General features: G+C 43.9%; 1 protein-coding gene across 1 annotated transcript; it reads right to left on the bottom strand.

Annotated features, from left to right (window-relative positions):
- Nucleotides 1–18,046: 18,046 nt before the first annotated feature.
- Nucleotides 18,047–19,999, bottom strand: foxd2 (forkhead box D2; the record flags this gene model as incomplete). Its single annotated transcript, XM_079220600.1, has 1 exon — nucleotides 18,047–19,999. One exon carries the CDS (start codon nucleotides 19,997–19,999, stop codon nucleotides 18,896–18,898), a length of 1,104 nt encoding a protein of 367 aa, XP_079076726.1. The 3' UTR covers nucleotides 18,047–18,895.
- Nucleotides 20,000–22,604: the final 2,605 nt, after the last annotated feature.

The following is a 22,604-nucleotide window of genomic DNA, read 5'->3' as shown; positions in this document are numbered from 1 at the left end:
GTCAAGGGTACTCCCACAAAAGTGCATAAGTAAATATGAGGCTGGTGCAATAACTTGCCTGTATGCTCCCACATACACACACCATGCTGGAAAAACACAAATCTCCCCACAACACAAACTCAAAATAAAAGAGAGGAAATTCAAACGGAGGCCGACAAACATTCAACATTTGTTTTTGGAAAGGGTTTCTCTCTGCTGAAGCGAACACTGTGATGCCTGCTTGTTGGTCTTTGCTGATGTGTCTGGTTTACGTTTGTGGTGCCTCTGTCTGTGTTTTATTGCAGGTAAGGACAGGGTGGTCAGATGTTGAGGTCACTGAGAAACTGTTTACAAACTCAACCCAAGGTCCCAAGTTCAGGAGGGCAGTAAGGGGCTGGAAGGACAGGACAGAGGCACACTTTTGTTTTAACAATGTCGTCCTGTTTTCCTTCTGTTTCATTATCTCTGTTCCTCTGCTTTCCATAGCTGGATTTGTCATGAAGGAATTACAACAGTGTACTACATGCACAGTGTATGGTAAAACATATAATGTTATTATGTGTGTTTCTGGTAGCAGTTGTTGGCCACGTTATCCTTTGGTCCAAAGACGATAACAGAGCTATGTGTGTTGTTCACGTGCACGAAACGTCATGGGCACAAAGTCCCAACCCCCACCGGTGGCCTATTGGCTTATATAACTGCAACACTGAGGGTCAAATTCTAAGTACAAATGGTTAAGAAGCCTCAAAATACTGAAGAATAAAATAGAATAACGAAGCCCACTGCAGGTGTTGACTGTAAACAGTAGAGGGTGTGGTTTCTCTCAGGGCAGTGCGCTTGCTGAGAGGTCAAAGGGTGCGGGGGAAATACCGGAAGTGCAACATAACGCACTTTTTTTCACACATGGAATAAGTGAGCCGTCTGAGCTTATTGCTAAACTGGGTTTATTTAACCCAATCCACGATCTTTATCTGAACTTAACCAAGTAGGTGTGTTGACTGAACCGAAAGAGGTTTCCGAAAAAAAAGAGCTCTGAGGGCAAACTTCGCCCATGTGCCTACTTTGTTGGGAAATACAGGAAGTGCGACATAACGTGCTATTTTGCTGGGGATGCCCATTTGACTACGGTGAGAAAGCATATGATTAATCCTATATTGTTTGAAAATGATCTAGCTCACTGCAGCAATATGTTGTTTTTTGTGTAACTGCTGAGTTTGGGATTGGGAGCTTCGTATCCCTGAGTAGGAAACCAATGCTGATATCTGATGCTGCTTTTATTTGTGCTGGAATTGTAGTACTGGTTTTATTTCTATTTTATTTGAACAATACTTTCTTTTTGCAAATTGGAAACCATTTCCACATGTGGTAGCCAAGTTTTATTTAACCTTTATTTCATACATAAGATAAAGAAAGACCCCACTGAATAGCATTCGTAGGGTTAAGATTAGAGATAGCTGTGGTGAAGTAAATGTTGAGCTGAATGCACATCTTATGGTAAAGTTGCAGTAACCATGGAACTCATCCTCGCTGTTCACGTCAGCCGTTTTAAGGCTGATTTGGCAGAGCAATTCTGCAGAGAAATATTTGGCTCTTTGGCGTGCAAGATGTTCTAAAGTTGACTGTCAATGGGATTGACAATAGCAGCCTTGGGCTGCAGAATGTTGAACATCCTTGTTAACACACATGAATAATTTGAAGAAAAGAAAACCTTCATCTGTCTACTCATCTCTTATTCTCTCACATGATCCTCTCTTGCTGTCAGGGATGAGTAACGCAATCGCTGCTGTCTTTGTGACCAGATGTTCAACTCTGTATAACCCATGGCTGGATAATCCAGGCAGATCACAGCCTCCTCGACTCTCTCTATCTCTCTCTTCATTGGCACTGTCACATCCTCGCTCAGGTAAAGTCAATACACTTGATTTACTTAAATCAAATCCCTTCTGTATATAGTTCCAAATGGAGCTTTCGCCCCATTATTACAGCATATCCAGTTTGTAATATAAATCATATTATGCCAGACTCGACCTTTTTAAGGGCCATTACACCAACGGTGTACTCACATAGGTGTTTTTAACTATTATAAGATATTCCTTATTAGTCCCGCGGTGGGGAAATTTACAGCAAACAGCGTAAAGTGCACACAAGAGACAAAATAAAAATAAAAAAACAAGTGATATAAATAATAATCAGTAAAAACATTCTGCCTGGTTGAACTCTGTATCATCAAGAGTCATAAATCATATTTAGTAGAGATTTAAATCCAACATTTTAAATCATATAGACAGCAACAGCAATAATTGTTAAATGCGAGTGTTATGTTGGGTATAGAGCAACACTGATCGTTGCACATATGCCTCTTTCACTGTGGACATGTTGACATGTCACAGCTACAGAAGCAGAGGTGTAAATGTTCACATAAGTGATGGCGGAATTCCATTCAGCTGCTTCAGTTTCAGCGTCCTTGTGTTGTGCCTGTTGTCGAGGAACACCGAGACACTTGAGTAGAAAAGAGCCATTGTTAATGTGCTTTTCATATAATGACAAGTCAAAATGTCTGCTAGCTGCTGCAAGTCCTTTTTACTGTGATGTGATAAAATAAGAACAACAATCAAAAATTTTAGTTGTGTCACGGTTGCATTTAGTCTTAATCATGGTATACTAATAAATAATATACGTAATAGTAATTATTTGTGTTGATATTTTAGTATAAATATTCTAAGATCTCTTTAGCAGTGCACTGAGTCCAACCCTGTCTCCTAAAAATGACGTTCCCCAGAACTAATAAGCATTCCCAATTACGTTTAATCAGAAACGTATCTTCTCCCTGATTATGTTTGTGTTTGACGTACACATACGGGCGGAAGGAGTCACGGGACCCAACATCCGGTTTTCAAAATAATAACTGATATGAATGTGTTCAGAACATTTCTGACCACATCCAAGCATCTTAACTGTAACAGTACGTTGTGTTTGACATATTACAATATTTCTGTAAGACCAGTACAGTTAAGATGTTTGGATGTGGTCAGAAATGTTCTGAACACATTCATATCAGTTATTATTTTGAAAACCGGATGTTGGGTCCCGTGACTCCTTCCGCCCGTTTGAATATTTTTCACGTCAGATTCTGCACTTGATGTGACCACAGAGATCCGAGTGTCTGCTGATGATCGCAGTGGTTTACTGCACTAGATGGAGTTTATCACACACTTTGGGCTGCATTCACAAACAACCCGACTCAGAGAAGACCGGAGCCGGTGCGAAGGAGGCTGTTACCGACGGCCTGACGGCGACGCCAAGCGTCTGAAGACCGAGCCCCGGTGCAAGCAGTCTGAAGACTGGCCTAACAACGGCGGGCAAACGGTCTTCGCCTCCCGGTGCGGCCGACTCTCGGGCTCCGGGTGCGGCCGGCGCCCGGCCCGGGCCGGCCGGCTCTCACTGGCCGGCTGTCACTGGCCTCACCCCGCCCCTATTTTCTTTTTTCTCCGCAGAGTTTAAAAATTAAAATATGCTTGAATAAAGCAAGAAAACAATAAAACAAACACACGATTATAAACGTATTTGTAATACGTCAAACACAAACATAAAAACAATAAAACAAAAACATGTGTATAATCAACATACGTGTTTAATCAACCTATACGTGTATAATCAACGTATGTGTAATACGTCAAACACAAACATAATCAGGGAGGAGATACGTTTCTGATCAAACGTAATTGGGAATGCGTATTAGTTCTGGGGGAACGTAATTTTTAGGAGACAGGGTTGCTGAGTCTTGATCAGGGTGGCAACAGCAGACCACTGTACATACATGTGGCACTAATGCTTTCAACACACAGTTCGGGTTGGACTGGTTGGCCTATCCAGTGCAGGCAGCTGTATTTGATAAATCACTAATTTAAAGTCCCAGATCTGAGAGCTTGCAAGTGCACTTTTATTTGCAATTTTTTTTCTTCTACTTGTTATAGCAGGCAAAGTACAGGTGTAACTAATAACATTGGCCTTGTTTCATTGTGATAAACCAGTAATCCCTTCCTGTGTGCCAGCATGCCCACCGTGGCCCTGACTGTATATCCCTTGGGATTTATCCAGCATTTCTAAAATGTAGCTGCATGGTTCCACTGGTGTCTCATGTTTGGCAAACATAAATAGACATAGACTTGGCAAAAGTATTTCCACGGTGACAAGCAACTGTATGAACGTGCCCGATATCATACAGTACGTATTTTTCTGCAGAGGTCATACAAATCAAATGAAATCTTTATTGACGTCTTATACATGTGGAAACCCCTCCCCTCCCCCCTTTCCCCCAACTGGTATTGATGTAGCTCCCCAGAGTAGTGACCCAGCAACCTACAGACCAATTCCCTGTCCTCTCATATCCTGGTGTGAGCACAGGGGCCACTGGCCCGGCCAGGGCAGGTGAAGGCCTGAACTCCATTACATAACGACAGAGGAAGTCATCTGTCAGTGGAGTGGAGTGGCGCGGTGGCACTCAACTGTGTCTCTCGGTGGAAGCTGCAGCTTCCAGTGTGTGAGGGTGACAGCGCAGTGAGCCTGGAGTGTTTGTGTAAGCCTAAATCAGTTTGAGAGGAGTGGAAACAATCCAGTGGGCTCAAAGGTGTGTGTGTGTGTGTGTGTGTGTGTGTCCGTCCCTCCCTAATGATTTCTTGTGACAAATGATCATCCATAAACAAACAACAAGCAAGCCACCCGTCTGTCCACATAAACAAACAAACAAACAAACAAACAAAGGACACAGACAAACAGGCCGTCACACAGAGCCAAGTTTACGATGATTAATCAGTCTGGCAGAGATCAATGCAGGCTTATTTAGTTGTGATCAACAATCAAGGGTGTATTGTGTGCGTGTGTGTGTGTGTGTGTGTGTGTGTTATCTGTGCATATTAGTGCTTGCACGCATGTCTGCATGTCCACCTGTGTGTGTGTGTGTGGGGGTTGGGGGGGGATGTAACCCAAACCAGAGCGGCACAACACAGCAGCCTGTTCAAAGGCGCATTTGTATTATTACAGCTTGTCCAGCTGCTCAGGACAGACAAACAAGACTCAGAGCTCCGAGCTGCAAAACACGGACCTCCCACCCCATCGCAGAAACCCCTGTGGCCCGGCCCGGCAACGTGGCTTCGAAATGTACAAACTAACGCCTACAAATAGACAAACTGCCGGGCGTGAGTGGAAGTTGAGAAACGATGAGGGATGAAGGCAAATTGTAAAATCATTATCAAAAGACGTGTGTTTCCCTGTTTTTTGTTCTTCCACTAACTGCCAAAAGTAATCCACCAGGGACACTTCTGCTGAATCTCCCAAATTCCGCACAATCAGCCTCCCTATCTAATATGTGTTATAGTTAAATGAAAAGGGGAGTTTCCAAATGGATAATGTTCATTTATTTAAAATAGATATGGTTTACTTGTGTCAACATTTGTCCAGTGAGAGCCAGTGGCCCCTTCTCTGCCCCTTTTTCTCCCTATGAACAGCATGGAAAGTGCCTATACATTTCTCCACCACACTGTAATGAGTAATGCTAGCTTCTGTCAAAATATTGAGTCTCCATTCCACATTTGCTTATAAAACTCACACAGTACGTTGAGCAATGATCCTAAAAACAAAATATTGCTTTATATGCACAGTGATACTTAGAAAGCTGATGAAAATGAATGTCTGTGTTTCCAGTGCAGACTTCTCGCCGGCAATATTTCTTCTCGGTGTGTGCTCAGCGTGCACTCTGTTGCCCTGTGAACAGCTCTCTCCTCTGGAGATCTCCCCAAATGGATCTGATTGTGGTGATTAAGATCAGAGTAAGCTAACACTCTCGCTCTCTCACACCTCCGCTACCCCGCTCTATATATATACTCTCCTTTTCACCTCAACGTGTGCCATTCGTCCTCCCATCCATCCTAGTCACTCGTCCTTCATCTTCCTCACTCCTCCATTCCTCCTCCATCCTCCTCCTCTCTCCCTGTGCTCCTGCTCCTTTTCCCTCTCTGAATCAGGGTCCCTGTGTGCCTGTATGTAACATCAGTAAAGCTGTCAGGCAGCCAGGCCAAGGTAAACAGCCCAGCGCTGGGTTCAGGGGTGATGGGGGCCGAGATGTTTTTCCTCAGGAACCCAGGGACCCCTGGAGGCTTCTGGCTGGGGCCAGGGAGGGGCCGAGGGGGGAAGACGATCCCCTCAGTTGCCCCCCACAAGAACACACACCGGTCGATTTCTCTTTCTTTTTTTTCTTCTCCTCTCTCTATCTCCATCTTCTCCCTTTTGTCTCCGACCTCCTCATCACGCTCGCTCTCTTTCTGCATCTGTGTACACAAAGCTCTTCATCGGCATCTCTTGACACATGTACAATCATTTATTAGCGCTCTCACACACTCCTACACACACACACACACACACACACACGTCTTGCCTCAAATCATTCCTGTGTTGACATTAAAGAAATATACACATGCATATAAACATGTCACATAATGTACATATTTATATGCAGTATGTGGGAGATGTTGAAAGCATAAATATAATTTTATTTTCAAATGCATGCCTTTCATAGTGACATTTTGAAATGTGATTTTGGCCTGATGTGCTTCTGGAGGAATTCAGCAAATCCAGTATGTCACTGGAAGAGGACAGGAAGGAGAAAGAGGAGATTAGAAGGGAGAGAAATACATATTGAGAAGAGAGGGGGAGTTAAAGGGTGAATAAAGAAAGGAAAGGTAGAAGGAGATAGGGGAGAAGTGATATCCCTCACCCAGGCGTGACCCCTCTGAGGGAGGCAGACGGCCCGGAGAGGGAGAGCAAGACGGGGTACATCCAGAGGTTGCAAATCAGAGGCAGCACTAAAAACACAGCAACTGGGAGACAGAAAGAGGGGAGAGAAAACAGACAGAGAATGCTGGGAGTTGATGGAGAGTGGGAGAAGAGACTAAAAATTAGGTTTTTTAAAAAAAAGGAAAGGAAAAAAAGGGTTAGTGCAGAAGGATTTAATGGAGAAAGCAACGAGGTCAGAGAAGACACGCAGAAGGCAGAGGGGGACGATTGTTGAACGGAGACAGGAGACGGTTAAGCCAAGAAAAGCATGTAGAATTGAATTAGGGGAGGAAGAGCCACCGAGCAAACCAACAGGAGAGAGAAGCAGGGGTGCAAGGAGGAAGAGGAGGACCATTACCCTTCGTACATCAGCCATTACATCCCTTGGTGGCTATCAGAGAGGGGAAAAAAGAGAGGAAACATCACAGAGTGGATGGAAGGATTAGGATAATTGGAGAGGAGTAAGAAAGTGAGAGCAGATTCAGCGGAAAGAGGTTAAGACCAGATTTTATTTATGGTTTGTTTTAACCTCCTTGGAGTAGCAGGTGGCTGGAGTCGGGGGCGGGTAATTTTCGTGGGGCCCAGACCTGGACAGAGTCCCTGTAACATGCCAGAGATTGAAAGTCACCTCAGTATTCCCTTTCTCTAACATAACAATTCACTTGACATCATCAGAGTTGTGACGTTGTGGTCTGAATGGCTTTTAACTGTGCTGTATTTAATGTCCTGAACATAGATATAGCAGCAAACCACTATTATTGAAGTAAAGATAGAATTGAGTAATGTCTACACAAGTAGAGAATTAACTCTCTCTCTCTCTCTCTCTCTCTCTCTCTCTCACGGTCGCCGCGCTGCTCTCATCCGGCGGTTCCAGCTGATGACGCCGTCCCGACCGACGGCTTTCGTAGCTTCCGGTTCCCCCTCAGGTAGACAACGTTTTGCCATAGTTTGTGCACGCAGCTGTGTGCCTGCCGGCTCGCCGTTGCCATTTCAGAGGCAATCAAAAATGCTCTCAACTTCAGATCTTGCTCCTTTTATAAAATGTCTGAATTGTTGTTGTACTTTTTGGCCTACGTTTGGTTATAATCCTGAGCTGTAATTTTCTTCGTCGGACAGATGGGAAGAAACAACAACTCCTCTGCTGGCTGCACATGTTAAATGGGAGCATTACTCTGAAGGACACTTTGCCTGGAACTTCCTGATAACATGAAGAAAAAGACTTTGAATTTGAGAGAGCCTCCATCAAAGAGCTCAGTAATTATATAATTTTATCAATATCCAGCTGACGCTAATACTTTTCAAAGTGCTTGAAAGCTTGTAAAAACTGGTTGACATTCTAGTCTGCAGACATGATTTTCTGATATTTTCCTGAGCATCAACAATATGACATGTCTTTATTTGGATTTGATGCTCCCCAAAGCCTCGCTAAACCTCTCGTACCCAATTTGTTTTGCCACGTATTTGTACCTGCAACCGGAGTTGTGTTCCCATTCTCCTCCTTCTCCTCCTCTTCCCGTTCCTGTTTCCCAGCAGCCGTTAGTCATCCTGTTGCTGCTCCTCATCAATCCCCCGCCGCCACAATGGTCTGCGACAGCAGCACTGACAGGCCCGTGACAGGCCTGCCACCCGGATAGCCTGTCCCAGCCCGCCAGCCCCCGATGTGGGAGAGGACAAACAGACGTGAACAGGCACCACTCACTCCCCCTCACCCGCCCAAACCTTGTTGGCGCCTGGCTGTGTAGCCCAGCCCTCTTTCTCTGAAGAACAGCCACTGCCTGCTTACCTGCCTGCGGGCCTGGATCACCTCCTCGCCATCATACTGTACAAACACGACTGCATGGCTCCAGCTGGCATTGTCGGCCCCTCCGTCGGCGTACCGCTTTGGTCCAGACCGAAATATCTCAACGGCTAATTGCCATGAAATTATGCAACGATATTCATGGTCCCCAGAGGATGGAGCTCACTGACTTTGGAAATCCCCTGGCTTTTTCCTATAGCGCCACCATGAGGATGATACTTGGAGTTTTGAAATTTTGAAGATTGGGGAAGACATTTATTTCACCCTCAGGATCAACTGTATGTAAATAGTATGCAAATGTTCAATGTACCTGTCTTTTTCTGTTATTGCCAAAAGCTTGCTGAAATAATGACATATCCATCAGACTCAGCCATACATTGTATTTCTTGATAAATGGTACATTTTAACATGCTTAACAGTAAGATGCCAAATATAGCAAAATTGCCTCCTAAGCCATCTGCATGTGAGCATCCTCTTATGTTGCCTTTCATAATATTACATTGTTGCCAAACAACAAACCAACCATAAAGTTGTCTTTCTAAACTTTAGTTTCACCTTTTAATCTGAGTTTTTCACCTGAAAGTAAACGTTTGCATTTGCAGTGGCATTGCAAATTAGTGGTGTTTGTCCAAAAAAGTGTGTTGTTGATGGAATATTGTACTCATACAATACACATACTAATTTTTGATCCTTGATAATTTAGGGGATTACTGTGTTGACAAATTTGCTGGGACTCGGCAGAACAAAACTCTGCATATTGACTTCAGCGATCAGACATGATTGGTGTGGGCAGTTTAAAATGATTTACAGATGATTTGTTTTCCATTTTGTTGCTGTGAGGTAGAACGATCAAACACACGGCAATGCTTAAACAAGTGGGCGCGAATTGTCTTTTTACAGCTACAGATGGCCAGTGAACACTGGTCACTCGCTTCCACGATAGTGAAAGAGGGGACTTGTAGTGAGCCGTCGATCCCTGTGCGAACACACCATCAGAGAGAGTGAGGAGCGGCAGCACCATTCAAAGCGACTGTCAAATGGAATGAAAATGTGTGAAATCTGCGACGAATACAACATTCACACTCCAAGGATGTCTTGGTGGCACTCCCGGAAATATAGCATATCTGTATAACTCTGCTTTTCTCCCTCCCTCTCTCTCTCCCTCTCTCGCATACACACACTTTCCCCCACTCTTGATCTGCTCAGATCTGCAACATCTAACTGCCACTTAACCTCACTTTCTCTACTTACCCATCTGCTCACCCCTTCAGCTTCCAATCCATCACCCAGCCGCACCTCTAGCCCTTTGAAATTACTCTACTAGTCGTGAACAACATTAACCTCCCCCCATCCAAATGCACACACACACACACACACACACACACACACACACACACACACACACACGCATACATGTGATCAGATGCCCCTTTACCTCTACTCAGAGTGCAATCTCAGGCTACTTCAGCCCTGCATCAGCCCCTCGCTGTGGAGCCAGTTGTTCCTCTGCTCTGCTTTCCTTTCTTTATGTGTGACGTTTCTCCTCCATAAGGAGCCTCAGAGTGGCCTCATCATCTTTTGGCCTTTTCATTCACCTCGCCTTTGAACCTGGGCGTTCTGTGCAATCACATACAGACACACACACACACACACACACACACACACACACACAGATGTACTCACAGATATAAAAAAATACACTTCATTTCTGATAAATCGGTGCTAATTGGATTTCAGCCTAAGAACACACATAGTCTTACAATGAACGGTGCAGCTGTCATGCACTATTATGTGTGAACAGACTCGGAATAATGGAAAAGAGAAAATAAATGTATATAAAAGCTCCCCATGCTTCGGAGACCCAGTTTGATATTAGGATTTGCTGCATGTGAGACTGAGTCAACACATGTGTGTGCAGCTCTTTGTAGTGGGAATATGTACAAGCTGCCATTCATAAGACTTTTATGATGTTTTGTCTACCTGAACATCCGCATGGTTACACTTAAGCACATAAAAGCTGAGCAAGTCGAACTTGAACTGATATGAAGAAAGTTTACGAATACAAACCCCTGACACACGCTGACTTTATCATGTGGCACAATGTATCTTCAGATGGAGGGAATAAATGTCCTAAGAAACAAGTCTCCCCTGCACCAAACATTGCATGTTTTCTGGATCTCTCTTTATCCGTCTCGGCCTGTTTTTTCCCCATCCGCCTCTGGACTCTCTTCCTGTACACTCTGCCTCTCCAGTGAAGTGGCGGCTCGCAGGCTGCGATGCTGCTGACTCTAACTGCTGTTGTGGCTCCTCAGGGCTCTTATGTGCTGAAGAATCATATGGGCCTATATTGTGTGCAATTGTACAGGCACTTTTGGTCAACAACGCGCATAGAAAAAGGGCGGCCATCTTTGAGGGCTGAAGCTCTTCATATTCCAGCACTAACCAGGTTAAAATAATAAGATATAAAAAATAATAAGATAAATTGTCCTGGTTTCATTTAGCACCTTGTATTAAAAAAAAATACCAGTGACAATTACAGGAAGACAACTCATGCGACAATGTTTATCCCTTGAAAGGATACTGAGCTAGGATCACACCCATTCCATATGGAAAATCTTTCTTTCTACAGGCACCAAAATTATACTCCTCCTCATCAATCTTTCAAAGATGGTCACAAAGAAACAAAGTTGTGATCGGCACTCACTTGACAGACGGGCCTGGGCGTACGCATTTTCCTTTGTGTATACATGGCCTTCCTCTGGGCATACATGTGTGTGCACAGTGCGCATGCCCGTCTTGTCCCGTCTGCGTCTCAGATCAACGTTGGTGGCGCTGTGTGAGTTGCAGGAGGAGAAAGTGAGGTGGTAGTGGGGGGGTTAGAGCTGCTGAGGGGTTAGAGAGGAGAGATTGTAAAGATAGAAATGGACGGCACGGACACAATGTCTAATGGCAGTTCCAGCTGAGAAAACAAAAATACCCATGGAACACTAAAACCTGAGGGGTGAAAAATATGCAGGCCTGGCGAGAGGTCAGATTCCCCACCGTATCTAATTCAATTTTACAAACTGTAAGAAAACACGCTGCTGCTCTGCAGGCACTGGGGACATGCGCTGCAAATAAGTCCAGTTTTACACTTCACAATGTAACTTTTCCCCCCTTCTGATTAATCCAAACATCTGGTGAGGTAACGCCACTTTTTCCAAACGCATTTTTGCTTATTTTGGCAATCAGGAATATTTTGAATATAATGTCAATATTTTGGAAAAGGTAAGATTAAGAAAGCTTGGTAGCCTATAAATATCTCAATTCAATATAAATTTGTTTTTAATGGTTATAAATAGCAGCCTAAGACTCAATAGATGGAAAAGAATGTTTCTAAATATTAGTATGCAGTAATACTTGAGCTCACATCAAGCAGATAAAAGTCTGTGGAAGCTAAATATCATCAGACAGTCATTGGTGCAAGTGGATCAAATATAAGCCTAAACGTGACTTATTTATTTTGAGGAAAAAGCCAAACACAGTGTCTTAATTATGCGTTAGACACTTTATTTAAAAGGCAATTCATCCAGAATGAGAGTAAACGTTGTTCCATCCACTCGGTGGTTTTAATGGTGGATTAGTGGGACACATGTCTTGCTCCGTCTCAAAAGGCCACAACAGGCTGCAGAGAGCTGCAGTCTTGCTGGTGGTCTGCTCGGGCCTGGTAAAGACATTAGTGAAGCATTCTGGGAGAACGGGGAGTCCCATAGACAGCGCTCACTTCTCTAAATAAACATTAGTCTTAAAAAGTTTGGCCCCACGACCTCAGTGTGATCGCATTTCACTCTGGATGGTAAACTTCAATTTTATCGCGAGGCTCCCCTCTACCCCACCCCACCCCACATTTTGGAAAACACACACTTTCACGCCGAAAAGGATTAGATAAACAAAGTTTCATTTTCACCTTGAGGCTGCTGCAGTGTCCTTGGCTTTTCTTATATATCACACCCCGCGCTGACTTTTGTTTAACTTCGCTGGTTCGCCTCCACGTGTGAAGTGTAATCATTACACTCTTAAAAACCATTAGGCAGACTCCAATGCATATATATGATGGTTAAGAAAGCAGACACACATGTAAATGGACGTTGTCTCATAGATTACTTTTTGTGTGCAGCGTTTGTTTTGTTTGGCTAAATGTGTCCACGGATTTAATGAGCATATATCAATTAGAATAATTAGCCTCAACTGTCTTAATTTGAATAAATATACACGTGAAGCAATTGTTTATTTTATAGATAACCCTAACCCTATTTTTTTATTTTTTTTATTCTCTCATTTTAAAATGAGCTGGCATATGAAATAGCAATAACCTGCGGTCAATGTTGAAACTCAATGACTAATTTAGTGTAATCCCTGCAGAAAGGCCTGTTAATAAAATGCAACTATCTCTGCAGGTTGCAAACTACAAAAAAAACGACGAGGGAACCCCCGTTTAAATCCTAAATCACTAATCATAGGGTATAATAAATGGCTGCCATTATTGCGTGGCATCAGAGGTCAAGCGGAAAGAGCCGTGACGCGAACGCATGAGGACCGGCAGCAGCTGCGGAGGAAAGTGCTGCGCGCTCGCGCCTCTCCTCTCCGGCGTCCCGGTAAAGACAACCCGAGGAGGAGGGTGGATGGAGAGGACTCGTGTTGCCCTATGTGAGGTCCGAGGACCACCAGGGGACGATGAGATTCACCCAAAGGTCCCCATTGAGTGGAAGAAAGAAGAAGAAGAAGAAGAAGAAGAAGAAGAAGAAGAAGAAGAAAAGCTATGTTTAATTTAATTAGCCTAAATAAATAATATGCTGTAAGTGAATGTGTAGAGTTTTTTGGATTGCATGGCTCCAATAGTCCATGTTGATTTTACACCAGTGTTGGAATTAAGCGGAGCCAGAGGGCAGCCCCCCCTCCCCCCAAATGAGACCAGCTGGGCTCCCAGAATGCAATGTAGTTCAAGTGCTGGGGTCACAAAAACCGATGATTAACTGTTCATTTGAGCAAAATGTCTACCCCTGTGTTTGTTATAATAAATGGAGATCGTCGTAATGAATAATTGAATTAAACTCCTAAAGGCGAGTATAATAAATATTTAGAGAAGACAAAGCTGGAAGTGCCGTTTTCTGCAGGTGATATTTTCTCATTAAGTGGATTCCTTTTACGTTGTTTACGGCTGCTCAGAGGTCACGTTGTTCTGCTGCATTCATCTTGGTCTGTTTTTAAATATGCGCGTGGCGGTTAATGGATCAACACGTGCATCGTGTGTTTTTATCTGTGTAACTTGGGCGCATGCGCGTAATTCGCTGCCAGGTCAGGTGGCGGATCTGACTCGTCTTAATCGTCTCGTGCACCTTGTGTGTAACGCGGATGCAGTTAACAGGCCGAGCTCCTTATTCTCACATCACTTATATCAAAAGATGTACCAAGAGCAAGATTTAAATGTGAGCACTTGCCTAACTTTATAATAATTTCATACTTGGCTCCATTTTAACAGCTTTAAAGCCATATATCTGATAAGACTTAACACAACAAATAGGAAACAGAAGGCAGCAGACTTTACAGTAAACACACATCTCCACTCTATAACAGGCTTGATAGACGGGTATCACCTGCTATCAGGTTCTGGTGACCTTTGCAGGCTATAATATAGCGGTCATTAATACCCCTGCCCCGACATTGAGTGTGTGTGTGTGTGTGTGTGTGTGTGTGTGTGTGTGTGTGTGTGTGTGTGTGTGTGTGTGTGTGTCCGTTTCACGCGCGCGCCCTCCTGCAGCAGGTGTGCGTTTAGTGTGTCGGAGTCGGCGGGGCGAAGATCTTCCAAAGTTAATATTGTGTTTCCAGAGATGATGGGGAGTTCACTGTCCTCGCTTTATTTACACATTCTAAATTAATTAAGCGAAAGATTCCTCTGCCTGTTGCAAAAACACGGAGGCTGCAGGGAGAGGAGCAGCGAGGGGAGGCTGTGATTTATAGCGCCGGTGCAGCGAGAGCCGCGGCTCGCTTCTCCGCGGACCGGGCCAACATTCCTCTGCGGGGGCGTGGAGGCTCGTCGGCCTCACACACACACACACACACACACACACACACACACACACACACACACACACACACACACACACACACACACACACACACACACACACACACACACACACACACACACATATAGGACATTGAGAAAGAAGAGTGGTATAGGCGTTATATATATAGTTGTTTCATAAAGTGAGAGATACATCTTATATAGGCTCTAAAAGCTGTCTCCAAAGTCGGGTGCCACACTATAAGTGTGTGGGATGGAGCAGGATGAAGGCTATATGTCTTAAAAAAGTCAAATCTGAGTGGTTTGTTTTCATTAGTAGTCCTATCCTCCCTGAAATATAGCTCATCCGTTTCCAATTGAACAGATCTGCTGCCTGGTGGGTCTCTATATGCGAGAACTAAGTTCAAAATGTAATCTGCTTTTGTTCCTTAAGTGATCAACAGAAAATAGAGCTACACATAATTATACAGGTGTCTTTGTGCACCTGCCATCTGCTTGTGTCCTGATTGTCCAATCTGCAACATCTGTTTTTACATAATAAATCAGCCCGTTAAAAGGCAGAATTCATCATTCAGGGTTCATTTCAGCGGGGCCAAAACACCCACAGATCTTAGGTGTGTGTGTGTGTGTGTGTGTGTGTGTGTGTGTGTGTGTGTGATGCGTTATAATGGGCCACTGTGTATTTAGGGTATAGGCCTACAATTTAACTCCATTAATGGAGGGAATATATTATAGTTGTATACATTTAGTGAAGAATGTCTTTAAACTGTTTTCAATTGACGTGCCTGACCTTGAGGCCTGACATCTCTATCACTCACACACACACTCACACGCACACAAGCACACACACACACACACGCACACAATGCACACACGGTGGTGTCAGCACGGCCTCTCTCTCCTCGTGCCCTTCAAGACGCAGCAGCACTGTGCATCGATCCGGAACGCCTCGTGTATTGGCAGGAGGAGATTTAAGCAAAACGATTAAATTTAATCCCCTGCTGTCACGCGCTGTTTAGGACGGAACTCTGAGGATAATTTGATGATGATGATGCTAATAATAATACGCTCTATAATCACTTCATCTCATATAATGCAGGACTTTCCCCGCGAATCGTATAAAAGGAGAAGAAGAGATCAATCTTCCGCCTATAAATAAATAACAGCAGCAGGAAAATACGGGTTCTGCTTCTCCAAACGGGGCATATGGGAGCGCTTATGGAGATGGGAATGGCCTTAAAATGTATAAATGTGTTTTTGGTGACTGTTCAGTCATTTAGCTGTCACTCCACATATCACTCAGCCCTCGTTTGGTTTGAGAAGACGTCGCCAGAAATGACGGATGTCGTGATGCCTAAAGAAAAGGCCCGTGGGTGGTCCCGCAAGAAGTGACACAACCACACCATCCTTCTGGAATATGCGCGTGTCAACGTATGAGCGGTGACGTATATAGAGGCACATTATGGACGAACACGAGAAATGAAAGGGCGCTGGGAAGATGCGCCCCGGATGTCTTCTGAGTTTGTGGCGGTTTTTTGAGGAAGAGCAAGTTCCGGGTCTATTCTGGTCGCGAGCTGTAATCTTTTTTTCCAGCGGAGAGACGGCGCTGCTGCTGAAAACACGTCGGAATTCATTCAGTCTCAAATCGTCTGTTTTCAAAGTCTGTGCCGCTGGCTGAACCTCCCCGTGGCAGATCCAGTGTGTGTGTGTGTGTGTGTGTGTGTGTGTGTGTGTGTGTGTGTGTGTGTGTGTGTGTGTGTGTGTGTGTGTGTGTGTGTGTGTGTGTGTGTGTGTGTGTGTGTGTGTGCGCGCGCGTTGTGCTTTCTGTTCCCGTGAGTTTTATTGGCTTAGTTGTCGTTCCTGCCGTTGTTTAAACGCTTTTTAACCACTTCTGCAAACGCTTCATGTGGATTTTAATGGACTGATGCGGTGCGTAATGACTCCCTGCCAGAGCGAGCCTGCAACTGAAAACTTCAATAGCCTGCTAATGTTTTTTTCTCCCCCTCATTTACTCACGCAAATTATACACGCAAGGATATCAATTAACACCACCGTGTACGGCGGCAGAAGCCCTATAATGAAGATTATTTCCCAAATCCTCACGCGATATTTATCAAATGTCCAATTTGCGCCCACTGGGAGAGAGAAAGGGAATAAAGGCCGCGTCCGGATAAAGAAAGTAGTTATGTGTTGGTTTTCGTTTCAAAGACTTTCAGTGAGCTGTGCTGAAGCAAAACAGAGGAGTCAGCCCTCCCTCCCTTCATCCTTAATAATCATCTGTCAAAACACCCGCAAACTAATTTAACCATTTGCACACAGATCTGGTAAATAAAGGAGGCTTTACACCCCCTTTCTGTCTGGAAACATGTGCTCCAACAACTCTGAAAAAAAGACCAATGGGCCCCGTCTTCTGTCGCCCGGACGAGTCCCACTGCTTCTTTTATACGGAGCCCGAGACAACACACGATGGCATGAAAGCGGACAAACCGAGGGCCTTTAGAGAAGATTGCTTTTCAGGCTCTAAATGCGTGTGGCCGGTCCCACATGGGGGGGGGGGGGGGGGGGGGGACCGCTCGCTGCGCGCACATTCAGGGCTCCTGGGCCGGGGGTCCGCACTGACAACATCAACAAACGGCCCAAAAAGCCGCATTATGGTGGATTAGGGGAGCCTGATGAAAAATGCTGCTACAAATTAGCAACGAAAGCCCGAAAGACCGTGGGTATATGCTTGTTCACTTTCAATTACAGACCGCCGAGGCCTGCGGACGCCCCCATTCAGTTGGGCCCTTTGTAACTTGCTGGAAAATGGTCCTTTACAAGCGGAGCCAGGAGCCACACAAGAGGAATACTCGCCCACTGTTGCGTGGTATTCATGACTGTTATGTGCATCAAGTCGCGTTTGAAATATTTCAACTGGAATGGGTGCGTTTTTCACACCTGAAAGGAGTCCTGATTAACTGCATTACTAAGAGACTCGTCTTGTGTGTGTGTGTGTGTGTGTGTGTGTGTGTGTGTGTGTGTGTGTGTGTGTGTGTGTGTGTGTGTGTGTGTGTGTGTGTGTGTGTGTGTGTGTGTGTGTGTTTGATCACCTTGTTCTGATCGGTCAGTGTCCACACATAAATGCATCATATGAGTTGCATGGTTAGAGCAAATATATGTAAATATCTTCTTACTGGAGGGAAACGCAAAAAAAAAGTGTAATAATACAAGGAAACAAATGAAGCAATATTTAAAATGAGAAAACGTTGTCTTTGTAACGTCTCTTTTTAATTTAACAAAATAATCATTTTTAATTGAATTAAACTCAGCTGCTGCTTTTTTGCCCTTCTTTTTTGCCCTTCTTTCTTTTTAACTATGAGGAATCAACTTTCCATGGAATAAAAAATAAATTAACGATTTGTTGTTGTTGTTTTTTTTTTCAAATTCACAAACATTTATTATTCTCGTCATTACAACAACAAAAATGACCTATGAACATTTAGGTCTCTCTCTCTCTCTCTCTCTCTCTCTATTGGCAACACATGACATACTGTATGTTTCACAGAGTAAAAATGTGAAATAGATAGGAACGAACAACAGTTAACAAGTTGAGAGGTAATGCGCTCTTTTATACCAAAACCACAGCCTACGAGTCCACTGACAACATGAAATGACATTGTCACAAATTCACCATGTAGAGGAGATGCATTGGAGTGGGAGTGATAATGGGAAATGTTATTCTTGTGTCAGAAGCCCCCTTTGTCTCCATGTGTTTTCTAAGTAAAACCTGAGTTTGCCTTCTCTGTCAGCCTATGTCAACAACAACAACAACAACAACAACAACAGTGCCATTTTCTCACGACGCACAAAATAAAAACAATGTAAATCATCATAAAATTCTCAACTATAAAAAAAAAAAAAAATAGCAGGATCTTTTTTTCTTCCACTGACAAATGGAGGCCACACGCCAAATTGCAGGTCAGCACTATTCATAAAAACGCCCTTCTTGCATTTGTCTCTCAATATTATACACATATATACACACACCATAAATAAACCTGTCTCTCCTCTTACAATGATAGGAAATAGGGGGAGATCCAGAGCACTCTTTTGTTTTCTTCTTCTTCTTCAACAATAATGTACAGCCTACCTTCACACAGGAGGAAGCCACAATTGGCTTTATAATAAAAGATTTGAATTCTTGCCATTTTCAAAAGTTTTTTTTCTTCATTTTTTCATGTTTTTTTTTAGAAAGGACAAGTGTTCATATTTGGAGTTTTGCTGGAAAAAGTCTGCCCCTGTGGCCCGGCCTGTAATATGCTGTCCTGCGATAGGGTCAAGTGGCTGGAAGCAGAGGCCAGCGCCGGCGTTAAGATGGCCAGGATCTGAGCCTGGCTGCCCGGCTGCACGCCGTAGGAAGAGCCGGTGGAGTTGGCCGCACCGATGATATTGTCAATGGAGAACGAAGGACGACTCGGGGTGCTGGAGTCCGTCTTGAGAGGCGGCAGAGACGGGCTCAGTTGGGGATAAAAAGGCTTTCTCAAATCGGCCCCTAACAGGGAGGGGAGGTGATGCGGCGCGGGGAATATGGAGGCAGTGGAGGGCAAGGTGCAGGGCGCGTTGGGGAACGGGAACGCGCCACCCGTGTGGTGCGGGTGGTACGGGTTGTGGGCTGCGTGGAAGTTCTGCAGCTGAAGTCCATAGTTGTATCCGTACGGGCCGTATCCAAACCCGGGTAGAAAGCCAGCAGCCTCCCGCAGGATCTCGTTGGTTTGGTGCCTCTTGAAGCGCTTCCTCCTGCGCAAGAAGCTCCCGTTGTCGAACATGTCTGCGGAATCCGGGTCGAGGGTCCAGTAGTTGCCCTTCCCGGGGTTGCCGGGCTCTCGTGGGATCTTCACGAAGCAGTCGTTCAAGGACAGATTGTGGCGAATTGAGTTCTGCCACGCGGGGAATTTCTCCCGGTAGTAAGGGAATCTGCTGCTGATGAACTCGCAGATCTCGCTGAGCGTGAGGCGCTTCTTGGGGCTCTGCAGGATGGACATGGTGATCAGCGCGATGTAAGAGTAAGGGGGCTTCACCAGAGCCCCCTTACGGGATTTCTCCCCGATCACCGTCCCGACCTCTGCGCTGGAGCCCGTCTGGTCCGACGGGCAGTCGGAGCTGCTGAGCCCGGGGGAGGAAACCCTCTCGGCCGCGTTCTGGGAGTAATTATCGTCCGAGTCATTGTCCAAGTTGAACTCGTGGTGAATGTACTTTCCGTCCTTTCCAACGGATATGTCGCCCCCAACCACATCGATGTCCACATCTTCGGACAATGCAGAGCTGTCGGACATATCCGTCCCTAAAGTCATCCTCGGAGACGCCGCTCCTCTTCCTCCTCTCTCCTCTTACAGTCCGAGGCTCTACTCTCCCTCTCCGTCTTATAAACCACACCAGGCTGCAGCTTTATCTCCAACTACTGAATGCACACATGGCTATAATCTATTGAAAAGGTAAATAACTCTTTGACCTGTGGAGCTGGCGACTCCTGGTCGTCCGAGGCTGGTCAAGCAGGGCCGTGCGAGCGTCTCATCGAGCGGGCAACTTCTGGTTTTCAGGCGTCAAAAAAATTAAAAAATAAACAGACGGTCAAAGATCATCGATCTGGATTTGTGATTTCCGGAGATGGGATTGTTTCCTGTCTTGTGATCAGTTTGTGTTGTAGCTCGTTTAGAAGTCTACTTCTGGATCTTCCAAGTATCTTTTCCAAAATATCTTTTACGCACGGGGTCGGGGAGGTATCCAGCCAGACTATCACACTATCTTCTGCAGCTCCCAAAAGGTATTTATAGGACCGTGCTGGTCACGTGGTCTTTGAGTCACTGTTACCAGGAACTGGACGAAATTGCCCTGCAAAAACGTAATATTTGGATGTGCTCTTGAATCATTACACCACATTTCGATGAAAAAAACGACAACTAAATAACGAAAACATGTTGCCAGTCTTTAGGCTTCCTCACTTGTTCCTGTGCATGATCTCATGTTGATCATTTACATTGTTCATTTACTTATTGGAGATCTCCCGTATTCTTTTCTTTATCAACATATTGACAATTTATTAAGAACAATATTGAAGTATTAATACAAATGCTTTAAAAACCAAATAGTTTCACTGATCATCCAAAAATAAAATCATTAAAACGTGATCTGTTTCTGAACATTAGTTTGCGTCACTCAATTAATTTGTTTTGCAGAGTGAGAGAAGTAAAAGGTGATCTGCGATGATGGTATATTAATATATAGCCTACAAATATTAGCAAAATGCATATCAATATTTAGGCAATAATCTAAATGTATATTTAGAGTCACATCAAACGTCTCATTTGTTTTTAATGTAATTAAAAGAAAGTTATAAAAATGTCAGAAAAATATATGCACTTAAAGCTCAGAATGGCCTTCAAAGAAAAAGATAATTAGATTGAACGATAAGTCCTGAAAATTATTAATAGTTATATTAATAATAATAATACATTTATTTATTATATATTTTTAATTGCTATTATTATTATGAACGCTTCACTCCTTTTCAAACCCAAGGTTATATTTGTTTAATTAATAAATAAAATGCATACAATTTGTGCCCTGTCATTTTTAGTTTATACTAATAGTCGTTAAATAGGCCTATTATCACTATTTTAATTTGACATTTAAGTAACATTAGTTTTTGTTCAGACTTAAGTCATGTTGACCCGTTGCATACATTTTTGTTTAAAGTGTTAAATCAATTTGATTCCGTCCCTCTAATAAATTGGCTGATGTCTGACCGTATAGAAATTAAAATCCCCCTCAGAGGTTTTGGCCAGTCTCCTGATTCCCCGATAACTTCCCACGGGGGTTTTGTGTTTTCCTCGTCAGAAAAGTCACAACACCACAACACCATCCCTCTGCATTGTCTGCATGAGTCACAAGCACCGGCCATGGAGCTGCAACCTGCTCCGATTCGTCTCCGCCATGCAGGAGGAAGGCAGGCGGCAGAGATGACGACATTCCAGCTCATTATGCCACATAAACACGTTAATGTCCACATTCATCTAAAAGTCATACTTAGAGCAGAGTTTCTTCTAATCTCAACTACAATCTGATGTGTTTGTTTGCTTGTTATTACTCTTAGGGAGGTTACCGTCCCACTGGAAGGCAGCACGCAGCTTCTGTCCTTTAAAACCTGAATAGCGCCCTGAGACCTGCGGACAGCTGCTCCACACACATGACACCTTACTTTCCCCACGCCACAAGCAGCCATGTATTGTAGAATATCATTGGTATTTCAATCTTTATTTTCATTTTATTTCAATTCAAAGGCCTAATTGGAGCCAATACAATATCCACATTGTATTTTTATATTTATTTGTCTTCCATTCTCTGTGCCCATGCTTGTTGATTGATTCTGTGTTGGAATGCATTTGAAGATGTGTAACCAATATTGGCTTTGACAATAAATAGACTAAAATACATACTTGTATTTTGTGCTGTACAACATTACAGGGCTATTTTAATGTACAGCTCTTTTTATTGTTCCTTCTAAAAACAATATTAAGCTTCCACAGCTTATCTGCACATATTTATTTGTGTTATGGCATTTGGTTGAAAATGTATTTTTTTAGACGTTTATTGAATCAGTTAAATTGAACAGCCTGCAAAACGTGCGCTGTATAATATTACAGGTCCTTCAAGTTTCCAAAGGTTCAATGGAGTTTCTGTGAATTGTCCGGCTTTAGTTTCTCATCGTCGCCGTTCGTGGTGTTGAGGCGCCCCCTGCTGTCCAAACGTGATACTGTCATCTCAACATGGCTGTATACAGTAAACACTGTGGTGTGTCCTATAAATATGGGGCATAATGCAACTGAAAAGAGTTTTGAGGTTTTGAGATGGAGGCAAATTAGTTATTAAAATTACTTTGTATTTGTATTTGTACCAGGA

This window comes from Taurulus bubalis (genome assembly GCF_910589615.1).
Source record: "Taurulus bubalis genome assembly, chromosome: 7".
NCBI lineage: Eukaryota > Metazoa > Chordata > Actinopteri > Perciformes > Cottidae > Taurulus > Taurulus bubalis.
This window is presented reverse-complemented; position numbering and strand designations above follow the sequence as displayed.